Source organism: Notolepis coatsorum (assembly GCF_963971535.1).
Source record: "Notolepis coatsorum genome assembly, chromosome: 17".
Classification (NCBI taxonomy): Eukaryota; Metazoa; Chordata; class Actinopteri; order Aulopiformes; family Paralepididae; genus Notolepis; species Notolepis coatsorum.
The window spans coordinates 79,405,156-79,425,627 of NC_140181.1; the positions used below are offsets into that span (position 1 = coordinate 79,405,156).

A 20,472-nucleotide genomic window follows, 5' to 3' on the forward strand; every position below is an offset into this window, starting at 1 on the left:
AAAGAAAATTATTATAATAATTTTTTTTTTTTTTTACTTTTTTTTGTCACTCAAACCTGTGGTAAACCTCATATTTTTATATTAATTAAGAGGTAATTATATAGTTTACACTGTTTATTTTTCTCATATGAGCTGTCGGGTCATCTGACCTGTTCCGGCGGGAATCAGTGACATTTTCTCCATGGCTGTTCTAGTGTTAATATAATATTTTACAATATTTTAAAGGTGCACTGTGTAGTCTTTTGATCATCAGAGAAGTGAATCATTTCTATGATATATTTTCAGAATTGAATAAACAAACCTCAGAGGAAAAGTGCATCCCTGGAACACTGTTTGAAGCTAGAGGAAAAGTGCATCCCTGGAACACTGTTTGAAGCTAGAGGAAAAGTGCATCCCTGGAACACTGTTTGAAGCTAGAGGAAAAGTGCATCCCTGGAACACTGTTTGAAGCTAATAAGCTTCCTGAAAATATACTATTTTTCACTGCTGTTTACAAAGGCAGGGCCTGCAATCTTGTTAAACATATTCTAGGTTTATGTTTGGTTCACAGTGCCGCAAAATGATTTAGTTTTCATTTTTGAAGACATAAAATGGAATAAACTGTATAGTGCACCTTTAATATAATATTTTATTATACTTGTTTTTATTTTGTCCCATTGTGACCCACCTGCTGAAAGCAATATGTCTTATCCTACACCTCAGAAAGTTTACCTCATATTACCGTTTAGTGTTGTGTGCAAACGATATTCAATACCCCCAATGTATTGTAGCAACCTCGCTATCATGAAGAAGCGAGTCCACAATGGCATTACGGGAGAGTAGTGCAGCTTTATTTAATATCCCAAAAAGGCTATTGTTTGGCCATAGCGCCAATAAACCATCACTATTATACACTAAGCTATGTGTTATCTCTTCCACTGTGAGACACCAAGAGACTGCATCCTCAGGCCTTATGATGAATTGAAAATGGGGCACCCTGATGTAAACAAGACGAAAGTCTTTCTCTGGTCTGCATCCCCTTAACAATTGTGTGTATTGAGCCGTACTGTATTGTACCCATTCTGCAATCTGTTAATAAAATTTTCAATAAATCGGGTGTAACACATCTCCTTAGCCCCCCCCCCCCCACTCAGTACCAACATACTCATATTATGACCCCACACAGTCCTCACATTGGTAACTATTGGTCCTAACTCGAGTTGCTACACTATGAATGAACTGAACGTGTACTGTAGCATTTACTGTGGGTTTTTTGTTGTTGTTTTTTTGTCCAAGTTGCAACTACACCTCCCCACCTCTACGTGGCAGAAGAGATTACGGACACACACGGACTACACACGGACACACACGGACTACATGCACAGCACATTTCCTCCTTTTAGTTTGCGGACTGATCGTGGAGCGGACATAACGCGCTACGGTACATGTTAGGAAATGAGACCGCGGCGAATAGAACTGGTCGGAGATCAGGTGCCGCAAGTCTGCAGCTGAATCGTCGAAGAAGAACGCAGCGCAATGGGTGAATCTCAAAAACTGAACATGTAGGTACAGTATGCTTGGTAATCAAAATACGGCTGGGTCTATTGCTTGAAACACGGTTTACCATAGATTTAACCAGGTGCTCTTCATGTTTTGATAATATTACTGCGGTTTAAGTATTTGTTGATGCTGAAGGGGTGATATATCTACATGTAATGTAACCGGTGCTTGTAACTCTTTGCAACTACATGTAGCAAATGAATTGGCTGGTCTAACCTATGGATTTTTTTTATAACAAACAATTTATGTGGTCGTGTTGATGAGCCGTAAACTCCTATTTTGACATCCCGTGATCCGAGCGCACTCTATTTTTACTAAAAGTAATATGACCTTATGGAGGTTGTAGACACAGGTGTCGCCAGTAGGGGTTTGATTGATTGATTGAAAACTTTATTAACCGATTGCAGAATGGGTACAATACAGTACAGCTCAATACACACAATGTTAAGGGGATGCAGACCAGAGAAATACTTTCATCTTGTTTACATCAGGGTCCCCCATTTTCAATTCATCATGACATGTAGTATGATGACAAGTTGACAACATACACGACATACAGAAATACAGATATACCGTACTGGGTGAGCAGGCTTACTAGAGGGGCGGGACGCCTATTGCTTAATAACAGCGGAGCAGTGCTGCCTTTGCTTCCGCGTTTTCCCTGATTGGCTGCGACACGCCCCGCGGCAGGCGCGGCAACCGCAGAGCCGCGGAGCGGCAGAGCTTGCGGAATTATGTAACCGCCCTAATCCGCCATGATTTTCATTCGGCGCTCAGCTCACCTGGCAGAGCAGCGGTCCTGCGGTCCGTTGTTGACGAGTTCGAATCCCATCAAATTTTTTTTTTAACATGCTTTTTTTTTAACGTGTATTCTTTCGCCGGTTAAGGTTAGGCATGGTTAAGGTTAAGATTAGGCATTGTTTCGGAGTTGGTTAAGGTTAGAACGGTTAAGTTTAGGCGCTGTTAAGGAGCTGGTTAAGGTTAGAGTTTGTCTTAGAGAATGGCAATATTCTTTCTATGGTTAAGGTTAGGCATGGTTATTGATTGATTGATTGATTGAAAAGTTTATTAACAGATTGCAGAATGGGTACAGTACAGTACAGCTCAATACATACAATTGTTAAGGGGATGCAGACCAGAGAAAGACTTTCGACTTGTTTACATCAGGGTCCCCCATTTTCAATTCATCATAACATATATGACATACATGACATACAGATAGACAGTGCTGCTACATCTATACATTTATGACATATCAGATTTGCAAATACAGTACTGTTTGTGATACAAAAGTGTCCAGAAAAGGAGTGTATATACATTTGGCATAGAAACTGTACATTGGAGGAGGTTGGTTGGGTGGGGTGGGGTTGGGTGAGGGCTGTACATTGGAGGTGGGGGGGGGGGGGGTGGGTTGGGAAGGGGACACACACACATTTTACACTGTACATTTGAATATTGACAAAGCCTTACTTGGTCATTTACTGTACAACTAGGTTAGGACATTTGTAGGGGCCAGTTTCGAATTGCAGTCTCACGTAGGTGTTTTTTGAGAGTGTTTTTGAAGGTGGGTAGTGATTCACATTCCTTTACAGCTTTAGGCAGGGCGTTCCACATTGATGTGGCATAATTGCGAAACGTGTTTAGTCCCTTGTTTGATCCGAATCTGGGTTTTACATGATTTGTGGAGCTCCCTCTGGTGTTGTGATCGTGGTATTCACTGACCTTTGGGAAGTATTTTGACATGTACATGGGTACCTTGGTCACGTAGTGTATCTTGTAGACCAGGCCCATTGCAAGTTGCTGTACTCTGTCGTCTACTCTAAGCCATCCTAGGTTGTCAAAGTGGGCAGGGGTGAGGTGGGTTCTAGGAGTCAGGTCAAGTAGTAGTCTGACTAGCTTGTTTTGAGATGTTTGTAATTTGTTTTTTAGTGCCTTTGAGGTGCTTTGGTACCATGAGGTGCAAGCATAGTCGTAGTACCCTTGAATGAGTGCTCCTGCTAGAGTCTTCAGGGTATTCTTGTTTACCAGAGAGGAGATCCGGTACAAGAATCGCGTTCGTTGGTTGACTTTTTTTATTACATTGGATGCCATTTTGTCACAGGAAAGATTAGCCTCTAGGATGGAACCCAGGTAGGTAATTTCATCTTTCCTTGTGATAATATTGTCACCCACTGTAACCGAGAAGCCGTCGGTCTTGCTGAGTTTGTTATTTGAACCGAAGAGAATGGACTCTGTTTTGCCCATGTGTAATGATAGTTTGTTGTCGGCGAGCCATATGCAGATTTTGCCTAGTTCCGAGCTGAGGGCTTTTTCAACCTGTAACTTGTTCTTGTCAGAGACCAGCAGGGCTGAGTCGTCCGCAAACAGGAACAAGTTGCAGTCACAAGCTGACGACATGTCATTTGCATAAATTAGGAATAGTAGCGGTCCTAGTATGCTTCCTTGTGGAACACCACAGCTCACTGTGAGGGGGGGGGATAGTGTACCGTTTACTTCCACCATCTGTTCCCTCCCCTCCAGGTAGGATTGTATCCAGCTCACTGATAAACTATCAAAACCAATTGCTTTTAGCTTGTCAATCAGAATGGTGTGATTGACAGTGTCGAAGGCCTTTTGTAGGTCCAGCATGACCATGCCGCAGTATTTGCCCGCGTCCACCTCTTGTTTGATGTGGTCGTTCAAGTAGAGAAGGCATGTGTCAGTGGAGTGGGATGTTCTGAAGCCAGATTGGAATTCGTAGATTAGATTTTTTTCCGCGAGGTACTTTTCGATCTGTTCGTATACTATTTTTTCCATGACTTTCAAGATGGATGTAAGGATAGAAACAGGGCGGTAGTTACCCGGGTCTAATTTGCTGCCCTTTTTGTGCAGGGGTGTTACTCTCGCAATTTTGAAGTCCTTGGGGACGTGTCCCTGTTTTATGGAGAGGTTTATTATGTGTGTGATGACTGGGGTGATGGCTGCTGCTGAGTCTCTGAGGAATTTGGAGGGGATGTTGTCATGGCCAGTGGCCTTGTTTGGTTGGAGGGCGCTCAGTTTTTTGAGTACCTCATCTGTAGTTACTATTTCCAGTTTGAAGTCGTCTTTGTGGACGCCTAGGTTCTTGTAGTATGCTACTATGTGTTCTACCCCATACTGCCCTGAGTGGGAGGGTAGTTTGTTTACCAGTGTTGTGGCTATGTTTGTGAAGAAAGTGTTTAAGTAATTGGCTACATCCAGCTTGTCTGTGATGAGCGTGTTGTCCGTCTTTATGTTTATGTTTGAGAACCTGGTTTTGAGTTTTTTACTGCAGCCTAGTTGATTGTTGAGTAATTTCCAAAGTTCACATGGTTTATTTTTGTTTTCCTCGGTTTTGTCATTGATGAAATTTTTTTTAGCAGTTTTGATCATGGAGTTTACGTCATTTCTTAGTCTGTTTCTTTCTAGTTTGAGTTCAGTCACGTGGTCTTGGAGTTCACTGCTCGTGCTTTTGGTAAGCTTTGACTGACTTTTACGAAACTCAGAGAATTTTTTGTCTCTGGCTTTCATAGCGGTCAGTTATGGTTAAGGTTAAGGTTAGGCATTGTTTCGGAGTTGGTTAAGGTTAGAACGGTTAAGTTTAGGCGCTGTTAAGGAGCTGGTTAAGGTTAGAGTTTGTCTTAGAGACAGCCTATTTCCGCACTGCCGCTCTCCCGCGTTGCCGCGGTCACATGGTCAAATTGTCACATTCTTGCACTGCTCCGCTGTTAAAAACCAACACGCGGGCGGGACCGTGAACGCTGTTGGGGTTAGAATATAAATGATGACTGGTAGTATCCACTCCACTCCAGGAATATTGTAAAACATGTTCAGTAAAGTCCAATAATTTTATTACATTAATATAGTGAATTAAGAAGACGCAGAAACTCAATACCAGAATAATTTCGTCCTTAATTGTGGAATTGTCCACTTTCCATGTAGAAGGTTAAATAGTCTGTTCATATTTTGCTGAACAGGTAATTTGGCACTGTGCCGATGAGGTAATGGCAGCTTAGGTGAGTGGTTCTTGAACGTTTTTATGTCAAGGACTCCCAAGTTGATACCTTTACGCAATAGGCCATGGACCCCCAGTAGGGACCTCCATCTGAGAAGATATTTGTTGTTGGATATGATTCAGTTGAGAATTCCATAACTGTAGCTGTAGGTGTGGAGATGACAGGAGAGAGTGGAACCAGAATAGTAATTATTTCATTGTGTTAACCTTTAGTGAAGAATCTATTAGTGAAATTTAAATTCTATATTTAGCAGGGGACCCCCTGGAACCACGTCAGGACCGCTAGGTGTCCTGAGACCCCACTGACAACCATCACCACTGGCTCTGGAAGTGAGGTCATAGAGTTCTCCCTTACCACTATTGTGGTAAAACTCCAAGACCAGAGTCTTCATCATAACACAGTCCTATGAGCGACCAGAGCTCTTCACCATAACCCAGTGCTATGAGTAGTTTTTAACTAGTGCTCCAAACCACAACATTGAAGACTTCATAAATGCTAGGTCTATTCCTTTCTACAGTATGGTCAAGGGGAGTGGACTTGAGAACATACAAAATAAATTCCCTTCCAAAGTCTGAAACCAGAACCCATAGGAGTAGCTTGGCATGGATTCTTAAATTGAACAGAATTCCACTTGGAAGTTCAATCCACGAGAGAGCCAACTGGAGAGTGGTGTCGGAACCAGGGACCAATTAAACTAAAGATTAGGGATGATATGGACGACGTCAACGACAGATGTAGTTTTACTCTTTTGTTTAGTTTGCACTCTTTTCAATACCCAATAGCTACCATATCTGCTTAGGTATTGATAATCACACGTTAGATAGTATAATCAAGTGATGTTCATCATATTGGACGTAATGGTAATAGGAAGTGAGATACAGTATCGAACTGAAACTAATTATTTTGGAAAGCATTTCATATAATTTAGACAACATTTATTTGTTTACTATAACACAGATAGTCTAAAAGCAGTAAATTGCCTAGTATATAGCTTCTTTATTTAATTTGTTTATACTTATCCCCATTACGCCGGCTGGCGCATAGGGCAGCAACAACGTTTCTCCACTTGCATCTGTCTTTGGCCATCTTGTAGCTTATAGCGTTCTTTTTCTCTGAGGTTTTCTTGTGACATAGCACACATTTTGCATCACTTAAATGTTGCTGACCGTTTACTGAAAGCCACACAAGTGTTAGTTCCTAATTTTCTCTTGCTGGATGTAAATACAGTGATATTAGGTTGGCACTTCACTGCCTTGGCTGAGCAGAAGTTAAGTTCTTGCTTATCGAACTTCTACAAATGTCCTGTTCTCCTGACACCCCTTTATTGGCACTTTCTCAGCGTGGGAAATAAGTGCACGCATTGCATTGTCACTAACAACCGTTTAGGCAGTCGGATGACAGCCTCGCTGATCTGTCTCTGTGTAGAACAGTCGTCGTCTCCTGTCCTCCTCGCCTGGTGAGTTTGTATGATTTCATTTTCACTACAGCACAGGTTAAACTAAGTCGAGTCTACTGCTGGCCTTATTCGTGATGCTCTTTCTTTGTTCGGCTTTGCAACGCAGGTTGTATTTTAGAAGTTAGGCTGCGGTAATGTGGACAACTAATCCCTCAATAGCTTCAGAGAACACTTGCCAATGTCATCTAGTTCACTATGAATGAGGCTTTACTACAACATGTGGTGTAACCATAAAGACCATATTTATAGTTAATTATTAACACCATACTGCAGTTAATTTCACACCATGATAATTTAACACCATGGTTAATTTAAGACTATAATATATAATTTAACACCATAGTTAATTTAACAATAATTTAACACTATAATAATTTCACACCATAGTTAATTTAATACAGTAATAATTTCACACCATAGTTAATTTAACACAGTAATAATTTCACACCATAGTTAATTTCACACCATATTTAATTTAACACCATAATAATTTCACACCATAGTTAATTTCACACCATAGTTAATTTAACACCATATTTAATTTAACACCATAATGAACACAGTTTACACTAGTAGAAAGTGTTTACCTGCTGAGTTAGAGGCGAGGCTTGAGCCTTGAAAGAGTATTAGTTGGAACTTTTAACACTGTAGCAATGCTCTGTTTCAAAACGTTGCAATCCGTTTGACTTGGTTTGTTAGTACATTATGTACTAAAATACACTGCAAGAAGTTGAGGTTTGCCTGTGTCCACACAGTGTTCACACACCAAAGGGCCTCACATTGTTACTCACAGAGATACTAACACATTCACATAACAACGTACATACTGTACAACCCCTAAACACTTAACACTAAGATACTAAGTAGCACACATAGGCTACATAAACTCACACACACACTCTCTTTCTCTTTCATTCACACATGAAGTGTTTATTTGTCATACAGCAACACACACATGTAAGACGGGCGACACACAGGAACACACACACACATTGGCATTGGGTCACCAATGAAGTGCCTCTCTGTGCTTGACCCACCCCGTCGTCCTTCCTCCCCAAGCAGCCGGGAGCAGACGTGGGCTGCGGCGTGGGACCCATCCAAGTGCTCCTGTCCATCTTCGTCACGGACGCGACAGCGTTAGCGATCTGTTCTGCATGTTTTTTCATTGGGGTTATCTTTTTTGGGGGCACAGGGAGAACAAACTCCCACCCGGGTACCCGGCAAGCGGGTATCGAACCCAGGACCGTCTTGCTGTGAGGCGACAGACCACTACTCCACCGTGCCGTCATAGTTAGTTCTGTTCACATGGTTACTAATGTTAATACGTAGGCTAATTATCTTACATTTACGTTTTGATTTAGCTGACACTTTTATCCAAAGTGACTTACAGGTTCTGTACGACAAGTCAGCAGGAAGGGTACATCTCTTTCAGCTGAGTAACAATGTTCATCAAACAGTGTTGAAACTTGGGTGCTCCAGTGTTGAGTGCATAGTAGGTAGTAATATACTGTAGGCAAGGAAGATTATTTAGTGGAAAAGTGCATGATAGTAGAAGACGGTACGAAGGTTAGTTTTTAGGTTTTTTCGGGACATGTATACTTGCGGTTAGGGCTGCACCATTATGACAACAATAATAATAGCAATTATTTTGCTTGATATCGTGGTCACGATTAACACTTTAAGGACCAGCCACGAGTTAACTCGTGTTTCGATTCCACCCGTTGAGGACCAGAGCCACGAGTTAACTCGTGGCAAGTTGTTATTGTTTTATTCCATATTAATAAACGGATCAAGATCCCGGATCGACTCTGCAGATTTACCCGCCAGATTTAAATCGGCGACATGCAATACCGGCCAGATCCTCTTAGGGGCGCCATCGCTCCACTGCAGTATCATCGAGGCCGAATGGGAAAATAATTTTTTTTACTGTCTGGGGCGTTTCATATGAGCCTGGATCCCAGCCGAACATCCTCCATCTTTGATCACGTTACGGAACGCAGATTTCAGCCTGGAATAATGGGATTTATGATCAGCCAATGGACATATCGATCTACCAGATGCCGATGAATAATGACGAAATGCTGCCGGCGATCACATGGGCTGACGGTAGGATACTATTCACCCAAATTACAGCCGGATTGGACATTGTTGTAACACGCAAGCGATTAATCAGTGAATATGGCTACTTGAACACACACTGTATTGCTAATCAATAATACTGATCGGCGTCCCCCGCCGCCCCCATTTCATCCATAGATGCTCTGTAATAGTCCGGATGCTAAGCAGTTTGTTTTATTTCATTCGTATATATACAACAGAAATGGCATTTGATATAACGTGACTAGTCTTTAGCCTCATATCTAGCTTCCCAGAAAAAAGACGAGACGAAAACTGCGATAACGCTTTTTTTATTTTTTTTGTTTTTATTTTTTTTAAATTTTTTAAACAAACATATAAACAAACATGACGACACACGATAAGATATACAAGCATTAATATTTTATATTCACGACGCTATAAAATGACAACCAACCGATGGATTTTTATTTTCTTTAAAGGGGAACTCCACTTTTTTTGGAAATTAGCTTATTTAACATCTTCCCTGGAGTTAGACAAGAAGATGCATACCTTTTTTGTCTCGGTGCGTGCATTTTAGCTTTGGGAATAGACGCTCCGTTAGCATAGCTTAGCTTCATCACTGGAAGTGAGGTAGGACAGTAGCCTTACAGTGCCTTACAGTGTATTGCAAGGTCTGACATTGACCAAACTTGATATGCATGACCTTGGTGGGCTCTAGGTCAACTCCTGAAAAGGGGGTCAATGTCAGACTTTGCAATCAAAAGTTAGGGGGCTAATAACCCTTGCCATAATTTCAGTGCGCCCCCTAACTTTTGATTGCAAGGTCTGACATTGACCCCCTTTTCAGGAGTTGACCTAGAGCCCACCAAGGTCATGCATATCAAGTTTGGTCAATGTCAGACCTTGCAATACACTGTAAGGCACTGTAAGGCTACTGTCCTGCCTCACTTCCAGTGATGAAGCTAAGCTATGCTAACGGAGCGTCTATTCCCAAAGCTAAAATGCACACACAGAGACAAAAAAGGTATGCATCTTCTTGTCTAACTCCAGGGAAGATGTTAAATAAGCTAATTTCCAAAAAAAGTGGAGTTCCCCTTTAAGCCATTATGAAGGCACGGTTTATGCACTGACAATGAGAATGGACAGATAGCAATACTGTTGTGAAGGGCCAGATTAAAGCTGAGAATCTACATTTATTGTTTATATACCTTGTATATTATTTATATATACACGTTATATCCCTTTAAGCCTGCGTTTGAATCCTAGTAATATTCGCTTTCCTTATTGGATAACGCTATCGGCGCCAGACCGCAAGCCCCCAAAGTCAGGTTCAAAGGCGAGTCGCAACATGCCCGGAGACGGCGCATTGATTCGAGACGAGAACTGAGGTTCGGCACTAGAACGCCACTTAAGTATATATACGGCGGCAGGTGCGAACAGTAGCTGTTCATCGTTCATCACGCAGTGTGATTCTAATGTAGTGAGAAGCAGTTCGTCTAACAGAGCGTTGAGAACCACGTGCGAAGTGAATAGTAAAAGTGTCAGATTTAATGCAGTAACGTCAAGTTCGACTTAGCTTAATGTGAAGTAAAGAGTCGTTAATTATTGTGTATCGTGCCAACAGCAGTTCGTTCGTGTGCAGCATTACCCAGCAGTTCGTTCGTTTAGCTAGTGGACCTTAGCCAGTGTGCGTGGACTAAATACATTGGTGCCAGTACACGAGGAGGCCTAGTCGGAGAACCTACTGGACATGTGCACATTGGAACCGACGGCGGCGATTGCAGAACCAGTATTGGTTGGATTATAGTGATTGTGGAACGTACTACCCTTGGAGAAGAGCATCGTTAATCTCCACTGGCGTTTGGATTTAACCACCGTGAGGACCTACTTCGGGCTGGCTTCGTGGATTGAGGCTAGCTGGCTATCATCATTGCTATCGTGCAATTGGATTACAGTTATTGCTTTGATGCTGAGCTTTGGATTACAAGGACTGGATTCTGTACGTGAACCCCCTTCTTCTTCAATTGATCAGACTGAGTATCCGAACATTCCTCTCTCCTCCAGAGCTTACATCTCTGGGAGGAACCCCCTTGTCTCCAGCGGTACCAGCGTTTCCCCCTATAATTGCCATCCTACGCCAGGCGGCGTTAGCCTAGTACCCCATCGTAGGAATTATTCTATTCCCACTGACTTTTGTTACTGACTGACTTATGCATATTCTTCGCCATACAAGCGCGACCCTAATTCTCATATATGTACAATTTGATTCATAACAATAAATACCCTCAATGATATTTCTTTGTCACTGTGCCGTGTTATTATGAGTGTCTGCCATAATTAGATGTACTGTCTGGCAAGTAATACTAAGTACATAACTAGCAGTGGTTTAATCTATCACAATCTTTAATACAGTCAGGGTTTTGTAACCCCTCAGTTACAAATACTATAAAGTATATATATAGCTGTTAGAAAGTACATCGGTTTGTTGACAAACCCTGGTCGTCCAGAACCATATTACACTGCAAACCATGGTCGCCAATGTGTTAATGGAATTACAAATCGGCCAACACCAAACATGCATGCGTGGTAGACATACATTACACACATACAGGCTAAGTTCCTAGGCTTGTTCTTTAAACTGTACTCGGCTACCTAGAGGACTGTGGTTTCTGTTGTCGGGCTGGCCTTGTTTATCATAGCAGAATGCTCATTTCTAATCTTTCACCCAAATTGGTTCTGTTTCATATGTGGTTACATAATGATGATGATAATAATAATAATAAACTTTATTTATTTAGCATCTTTCATACAAGAATTGCAGCCCAAGGTGCTGCACAGCACAGAATAGACATAGGCATAAAATGAGCATAAAGTTGGCAAAAAGAATTACGGGCACAAAATGCACAGACAATTGACATTAAAGCCTCCCTGAACATTTCTAATAGATTTCTGCCATTAAAATCTATGAAAAATAATAAGGAATTCAATTAAGAAAAGATTGTAATAGATTTATGTTATTAAAATCTACGATGTTAGACCATATCGCTCCTCGTGTATATTTTATATTTATATATATTTTAGCGTGTGATGCAGATCGACAGTAAGGCTGCTTGTTGATTATCAAATGAGATTTACACTAAATGCAGGAGATGAACGGGAGACGTGACAAGTGACCATTACAGGCTAAAGCGGAGTGTCGGCAGGCATGACATTATGTTTAATAGCCTGCCTCTCTGGCGTGGGAGGGGCCGGTGATGGCCGTGCGCTGAACACCTTCAGTGCACAAACAATAATTCCAAATGTTAGGCGGTGCTTTTTTTAAACCCTTTCACTACCACACTACAGAAGGTTAACCTTTCACTACTACAATACGGACGCGTAACTGTCTGTAGTGTGGTTGTGAAAGGGTTAACCCTTTGACGTGTCGCAGTGAAAGGGTTAACCCTTTGGTAGTGTGGTAGTGAAAGGGTTAAAAGCACCAATACCTCGTCTTGTGAGCCGTTTTCATTTTAAGGAAAGCTCTTTTAACACATTGAGTGCCAGCAGGGGGCGCATGATTTATCGCTTTAATGCCAGCCTTTTTGGACTGATTTTCCGATATTTCATGATTTTCGCGGAGCTATTTCTATATTCTATATTATGGCTGTGTCTAATACGCCTGTCGCTTATCAATGACTTGCTTGCAGTCAACATGTATGAAACGGATTGTTTTTTCATCTGTACATTTCCGTTTCATACCGTTTTGTAAAACAAGTTTTTGGAAATTACTAGAAAGAAAAAAAGATTCCGCGGAAATAGCCATTTACTGGAATACACACAACGCGTTGTCATTTTCCGGCTGATTTATGAGTTGTTTTAAAATAAACGCTAGATTATCGATAGTATATGTGTACTTATGCACGCTAGAGAAGCGGGCTGAAAAATCGATTATCTATGACCTGGTCAGCGCTAACGTCATATACACACATACACACATAGGGGACACGTTGTGGAATATGTGAAAAAAACATCTGATTACCCCAAGACTGTTAAATAGATTCCTTACCTCACATCAGATGTTCTGCAAAAAGATTATTCTAATTCCTGATCGCCATTCCAAATATCGATCGCGTTTATTGATCCAACGATCCAACCTCGAAACACATATTCCACGCTGCTCTGAGGGTCCACAATGAATGCAATCATCTCTGGTTACATGCCTAAGAAGTAAAATGTGGATTCCGTTTTTTTTTATGCGTTTCCATTGAGTCCAATCCAATGGGTGCATTACCATCCGGGAGACGGTATTTGCCCTGTTCGAGTACCAATGATAACGTGAGGCTGGATTGATGAAAAATTTATGGATATCGCTAATAAAAGCAATAACAATTAAATAACGAGATTTCTCGTCGTTGTCACTCAACGCATGGCGGTGAACAACGTGATTTCTTGTCGTTGGCACTCAAAGTGTTAAAAGTTAACCGTCTGTAGTGTGGTAGTGAAAGGTTAACCTTCTGTAGTGTGGTAGTGAAAGTGTTAAAGAAAGTATTACAGCCACAGAGCTTTTAGAAATGTGTAGAATAAAAGTATTGCTCCAAATAAATATTATGATTGTGAATTAATCATTTAAAAGATTTTGTCCGGTCCAAAATGAATGGTGCGTTTACCTTCTGTCTGTCCGATCGGAAGCGTGCATGTCGAGTATTTCTTTTTATTTTATTTTTTTTATCCTCTTTCTCTGATTTCTTTTCTCTGTTTTCTCCCCGTCCCAATTTTAGTCGTTGTGCCAATTCCCCCCCTCCCCTACATGTTTGTTGTGCGCATGTTCTCCTACTGGTCGGTACAAGGGAACCCTGAAGTCATCCGCACGCTTCCTCCGACATGTGCGGCGACAGCCAGTGACTATTTTTTCACCTGGCAGCGAGGGCTCTCATTGGTGAAGTGTAACGCGTGGGAGGTCACGCTGCCTTCATCAAGTCCTGCCTTTCGCTGAGCAGGCGCCCAGACCTGACCTGTAGGCGTCGCTGTCCACAACGCCAGATCCCCACCCATGACTTGCCCTCCCCCTAACCCAGCCAAACGAGTTAGTATGACGATCAGCCCAAGCCGAAGGCAATGCTGACTCCGGGAGTCGAGACCGGCATGGCGAGTATTTCTAGCGATTTCTCAAACCAGAAGTCATCATGTTATGATTTCTCAAAATGCCACTGAGTTGCTAGAGCTCAGAAACATCTATGTCGCCTTTTAATAATATACAACAGGGACATCAAACACAATAAGTACTGTAGCTGCACTTGGCCTTTTTGACGTGTGTGTGTGTGTGTGGTGTGTGTGTGTGTGAGCATCGTCATTTGCATGTATGCTTGTGTGTTAACATGTGTTTCTATGCTCTTTTTATACTGCTTGTGTGGTTCCAACAGTATTTCTTGGGAATGCATCTTCATCCTCAAGCTCTGTCACATGTACGTTAACGTTGTAACGTTGGCTGTTATTATTTTGCAGGCTGTTCACAATCATGTACTGTATGACTAAATTCTACTAAAATGTGCCATGTTGTGTAATTTACCTCATCCGTCAAACATTTGTACAAGTATATCTGATCATAATTTCCTCTGTAAGAACATTTAGCCTATATGACAAATATGTATTTAAATCAATTGATAAATAGGCCCATATCATATGTAAACAGTTGATAAATATATCCCATATAGGCTTAGAAGACCTTGACTATATGCTCCAATGTAATCTTTTTCAAATGTAAAGTTATTGGTGCGGCTGGGTAGCGCAGTGGACTAAGCACTCGCCTACCACCGCAGAGACTCTGGGATCGAATCCAGCTGTCAGCGGTACCTCCGGCGCTGGTCAGTCGTCCCTACTAACGGGTGTTAGCGGGTGGGAAGCTGGTGGGGTGTGTGTGCTGGTCGTTGTAAACTGCGACTCCTACTGGTCGGTCTGTTCAGCAGGGAGGGGATCTGGGCAAAATAGCGTGAACCTCTGCACGCATTACGTTCCCCCAGTGAAACTCCTCGCTGTCGGGTGAAAAGAAGCGGCTGGCGACTCCACATGTATCGGAGGAGGCATGTGGTAGTTCTACTACACCATCCCCAGGCCGAAAGCGGGGCAATGCGTGCAACGACCAGGAAGGGAATTGACATAACGACTAAATTGGGATAGGTGAAAAAATACAGAAACCCAAAAAGAAATAGAATAAAAAAATTTATTGGATTTTCTAGAGCAGTGGTTCTCAAAGTGGGGTCCTTGAGAGGGTTCCAGGGGGTCCTTGAGAGGGTTTCAGGGGGACACCAGGGGTCATTTGGAGGGAGGGTCCCCAGCAAAACCAGTAATAGTTTAATTTTAATAATCTATTCACTAGAAGTTTACAAGAAGGACTATTCTGATCATAGGTTTCTCTCCACTGGTATCTCCCCACCTACATAGCTTATAAACTATAGAATTCTGGACTAAATCACATACAAAAAACACAATGATCTTGTCAGATAGGAGTCCCTGGTCTAAACTTTATTTGTATAGCACCTTTCATAATTTAATAATAAACAAGAATTGCAGCTCAAAGTGCTTCACAGCCACAAAAAAGATGGGCACATAAAGTGCAGACATATAAAAAGTGATATAGTTTTTCACATTAGGATCAACAACATCCCAACAGGCCACCTTGTTTATGGTTTGATTCTATGGCAGTTTTAAAATATACAATAATAAAAAGAGTAAAATAGAATGGACAGAGTAAAATAGTGCAATAGTGCAGTGCAATAAAATAGTTCTGAATTACTGTTTAACAGTTTAAAACCGTCTTTACCTTCTCTGTTTGATATCCACAGTTTAAAACCTGACAGTCTTCCTTCCTGTTTGATACCCACTTTGACCCTTCGAACCTCCCTCTCAGGACAAACCTCCCTCTCAGGTGCGTGAATATTGTCCCTAACGGGGTTGCACTTCCGCGTGCGGTTTGCGCAATCTGATTGGCCACTGACGTTTCTGGTCATGTGACATGTGCGCCAATCGTGTGACGCCTGTTTCTATCACCGGTTAACGGGTTAAGCTTAGGCACTCTTTCGAAGTCGGTTAGAGTTTGTCTTAGAGCAGGGCGATAGAACACCAGCCCTGATTCCAAACTCTAACCTTAACCAACTTCGAAAGAGTCGCCTAAGCTGAACACTTTCAGAGCCATTGCTTAACCTTGATTTACCCGTTGAATGCCACCATCCACTTCAATGTTATCTTAAAAACGCCTAATCTATGTTTTAAATTATGGCTATGTGTCTAATCTGCCCGTCGCTTATCAATGATTCGTTTTCCAGTCAACATTGTCGAAGCGGATTGTTTTTTTATCGGTTCATTTTCGTTTTATAGCATTTTGAAAAGCCCTCGTTTTCAAGGAAAATATAAAGATTCCATGATAAAAGACATTTACTGGAATATTCTAGAATACACAAAAACGTTGTCATTTTTCAGCCTATTTATGAATAGTTTTCAAATAAACGCTAGATTATCGATAGTATATTATGTGTACGTATGCACGCTATAGAGGCGATCTCAAAAATCTTTTCTCTTATTTCCTCATCAGCGATCGCGCACACACAGACACATCACACATAGGGCAAACGCTGAGATCTCAGTGAATACAACTCTGATTATCCCAAGACTGGAAAAATAGATTCCTTACCTCAGATCAGATGTTCTCCAAAAAGATCATTCCAATTCCTGATCGCCATTCCAAATATCGATCACGCTTATTGATTGAGTATTGGCTGCTGTAAATATATATTCCAGGCTGATTCCCGTCCCGCGATGACTTCCATGTTGATCAGACTTCTTGCCAGCACAAGGAGCCAGCTGGCTCCCGCCCCTACATATCTACAGATCCCAGGTCAGTCTAAGTGACTGACCTGCAGTTACACAGGGATAGACGATCGCTAATAAAACAATAAAACGATATTTGTCGTCCGTGGCACTGAAAGGGTTAACCAGTGATAAACTAGGCGTTAGGTAGTTTGCAGGCTGTTCGAGGCGGAAATAGGCGCAGAAACAGGCGTCACGCGATTGGCGCACATGTCACATGACCAGAAACGTCAGTGGCCAATCAGATCACGCAAACCGAACGCGAAAGTGCAACCCCGTTATGGGGAAATATTCACGCCACCTGGGTCCCCCACACCGTTTTAAAACTTGACAGTCTTTCTTCCTGCCCGATACCCATCTCAGTTCAATACCTGACAGTTTAGAACCGGTAATAAAATAATAGACAGACAGAGTAGAATAGTGCATTGATTGATGAGAAGCTGGTTCCAAGTCTGTTCAGTTTATCCCAACATCATGTCCCTAAGTCCAGTGGAGAACGCTGCCTTGGTAGAGGTCACAGTGTTATCCCAACATCACGTCCCTAAGTCCAGTGGAGAACGCTGCCTTGGTAGAGGTCACAGTGTTATCCCAACATCACGTCCCTAAGTCCAGTGGAGAACGCTGCCTTGGTAGAGGTCACAGTGTTATCCCAACATCACGTCCCTAAGTCCAGTGGAGAACGCTGCCTTGGTGGAGGTCACAGTGGGGAAAGCACTAGAGGCCTATGACTCCTATCATGCCGCCACTGAGCTCAGGGATTGTCCACGACTATGTTTGTTTACACATTGCAGGCTGCGACCGGGTTATCTAGCCAGCCACACTGGGAAGTGGTCACAAGATTATTGATGCTTTGGATTAAGGCTGGGCGATATCAATATCATGAAGTTATAGTTAGACATTTTTTATTCAAATGTCACTCTATAAAGAAACAACAAGACAAATATGGACCAAAAATGATCACTCTAAAAGGAGCTTTGAGACAAAAAAATTAAATATAAATTTTAAGATGAGACAATTTAGCCTAGTTATATACAGTACTGTACATGGCTGACATGTACATCAACACATTTACTCACCTTGTGAATCATATAGTCATATATTCTCAGTATATGGGCAAGGCATACAGGTGCTTAACAGTATCTCAGACGTAGGGAGCTCTCAGAGACTGCCCACTGTTTATCTCATGTGCCAATGTTACACTTTTCTCACAGCTTCAGCATGGATGAATAAGCAAGATAGAATATGTTTGCACAGACGAGTAATATGGTTACCTTGTATTTTGTCCCAGGACCGGCTAAGACGGGCTGTTCTCATGAGAAAAGGACCTTTCAGCAAACAGAATGTACTTATGAGCGAGAGAAAGATCCTTGAGAAGAGAGAACTGAAGTCTCATACTTATAATCAATAATTATATAAGTATATTAATCATGGTAAACAAAATCTTCCATCACAGTTTTATGTCAATTTCATGATTTAACCTTTAAAGGAACACGCAAACATGGAAAATGTGCTTACCGTCTTCTCCAGAGTCCGACAAGAAGATGGATACCAATTTCCTCTCTGTGCGTTTAGTAGAAATCTATCTATAGCTTAGCACAAATTAATGGATGCGGATACGGACCGGCTAGCCTAGCTGTTGGCCAAAAACACAGCTCCCAGGGTTCTAAGCTAGGCTAGTGGTCCGTATCCGCTTCTGGAGAAGACGGTAAACGCATTTCCCATAATGTTGGGAGTTTATTTTAATGATGAAGGGAGATACTCTTCTGTACTGGCATTCAAAGAGCATGTTCTCGTAAACCCGTTAGATTCCTGTTGCCATTCTCCCGATAAGGCCTTGATAACAATGACGAGGAAACCTTCTGAGAATTGACCTCAGTTAAACCCTGACCGCTGCAGGTGTGACCCGGCAGCACCAGAGTCCACTTCAGACGACCGGCGCGCCGCTCCAACGTCGGATACGGAAGCTCCAGGGAAGGCCGGCGCAGCCCCGACGACAAGCGCAGAGGCGGGAAACGCGGCGAAACTCTCAGACGCTCCGGAAAAGGTCCGCGCGGTACCGATCCACCGGCGGCCGGAACTCCTGGTCCCCTGCGCCGACCTGGTCAACGCGGAGTGGCGGCGCAGCCGGGTGGCCCGGATCCACTCCCTCCAGAAGTCCTCCCTGGACTTCCCCATCTGCCTGGTGCTGCTCCTGGGGCGCGGGGAGTCCGAGCGTCTGCTGGGCCACGCCCGCCTGTCCCGGGTGGTGGGTCACGGGGGGAGCCTCTTCGTGGAGTCGGTGGTGGTGTCGCGGAGCGAGCGGGGGAAGGGCTACGGGCGCACGCTGATGGAGGAGACGGAGCGCTACGCCGGGAGCCGCGGGTTCAAGCGCCTGTGTCTGACCACCCACGATAAGCAACACTTCTACGCCCACGTGGGGTACTCGCTGTCGACGCCCGTGCAGAGCGCGGGCTCCATGGCGTCGTTCGTTCCCATGGAGACGCTGCTGAGGTTCTCCAGGATGCCGGGAGGGGACACAGGGACACATGGACAGACAGCGGCACAGACACATGGACATGTGAATGAAGACTCAGGAGCTTCAGGTGGCGGTCCTTCTAGTGTATCACTACCTCCTCCTCCTCCTTGCTCTTCACCACCACCTCCTCCTCCTGGTATCCTTGCTCCTCCTCCTCCACCCCCTCCTCCATCTATCTCTCTCCCACCTCCTCCTCCTTCCTCTTCACAACCACATCCTCCTCCTGGCATCCTTCCTTCTCTCCCCCCTCCTCCATCTATCTCTCTCCCTCCTCCTCCTGGCATCCTTCCTCCTCCTCCTCCATCTATCTCTCTCCCTCCTCCTCCTCCTCCTCCTGGCATCCTTCCTCCTCCTCCCCCTCCATCTATCTCTCTCCCTCCTCCTCCTCCTCCTCCTCCTGGTATCCCTCCTCCTCCCTCCATCCCCCCTCCTCCTCCCTCCATCCCCCCTCCTCCTCAGTCTGTAGGACAGCAGGTAGTTCAGACTCTGGATGTCACTCCCTACAGAGATGCCAAGGGAGTCCCAATATTCTGGATGCACAAGGACATCTGACAGACGGATGCACACACACACACACACACACACACTCAGTCATGCACGCACACACACACACACACACACACACACACACACACACACACACAGACAAACACACACTCAGTCACGCAAAGACACAGGAATGCACATGTCTTAGTCAAAATAGAGCAATCTTGTCATACATCTCCAGGTGTCATGCACGACTCTCAGCAGCTTCAAGTGTTTTTTTGTTTAATAAATAAGAAATATTTCAGCAGGCAGTTTTGCACACTGTACTTTTATGTATGTATGTAAATGTATAATGTTTTTTTATAAAAAAGATATATATGATTGGTTGTTAGGATACAGGCCAGCCTGAGGTGTTGGATGATGATGACGACGGCCTGGAACAGTCAGACGGTCACATTGACGAGATCTCTTTCTCAGACAAATTTTGTTTCTCAGAGCATTTTGTTTATTGGTAGCTACTCGGATGTAAAGAGAATTTCACCAAA

The 20,472-nt window shown here is 43.1% G+C and overlaps 1 protein-coding gene across 1 annotated transcript; it reads left to right on the top strand.

Annotated features, from left to right (window-relative positions):
• Positions 1 to 1,479: 1,479 nt before the first annotated feature.
• On the top strand, positions 1,480 to 19,993 carry naa80 (N-alpha-acetyltransferase 80, NatH catalytic subunit; the record flags this gene model as incomplete). The annotated part of the gene is made up of 3 exons (XM_084332950.1): positions 1,480 to 1,541; positions 18,823 to 19,577; positions 19,845 to 19,993. The coding sequence occupies exons 1-3, from the start codon at positions 1,516 to 1,518 to the stop codon at positions 19,991 to 19,993; spliced, it is 930 nt and encodes a 309-aa protein (XP_084189076.1). The 5' UTR covers positions 1,480 to 1,515.
• Positions 19,994 to 20,472: the final 479 nt, after the last annotated feature.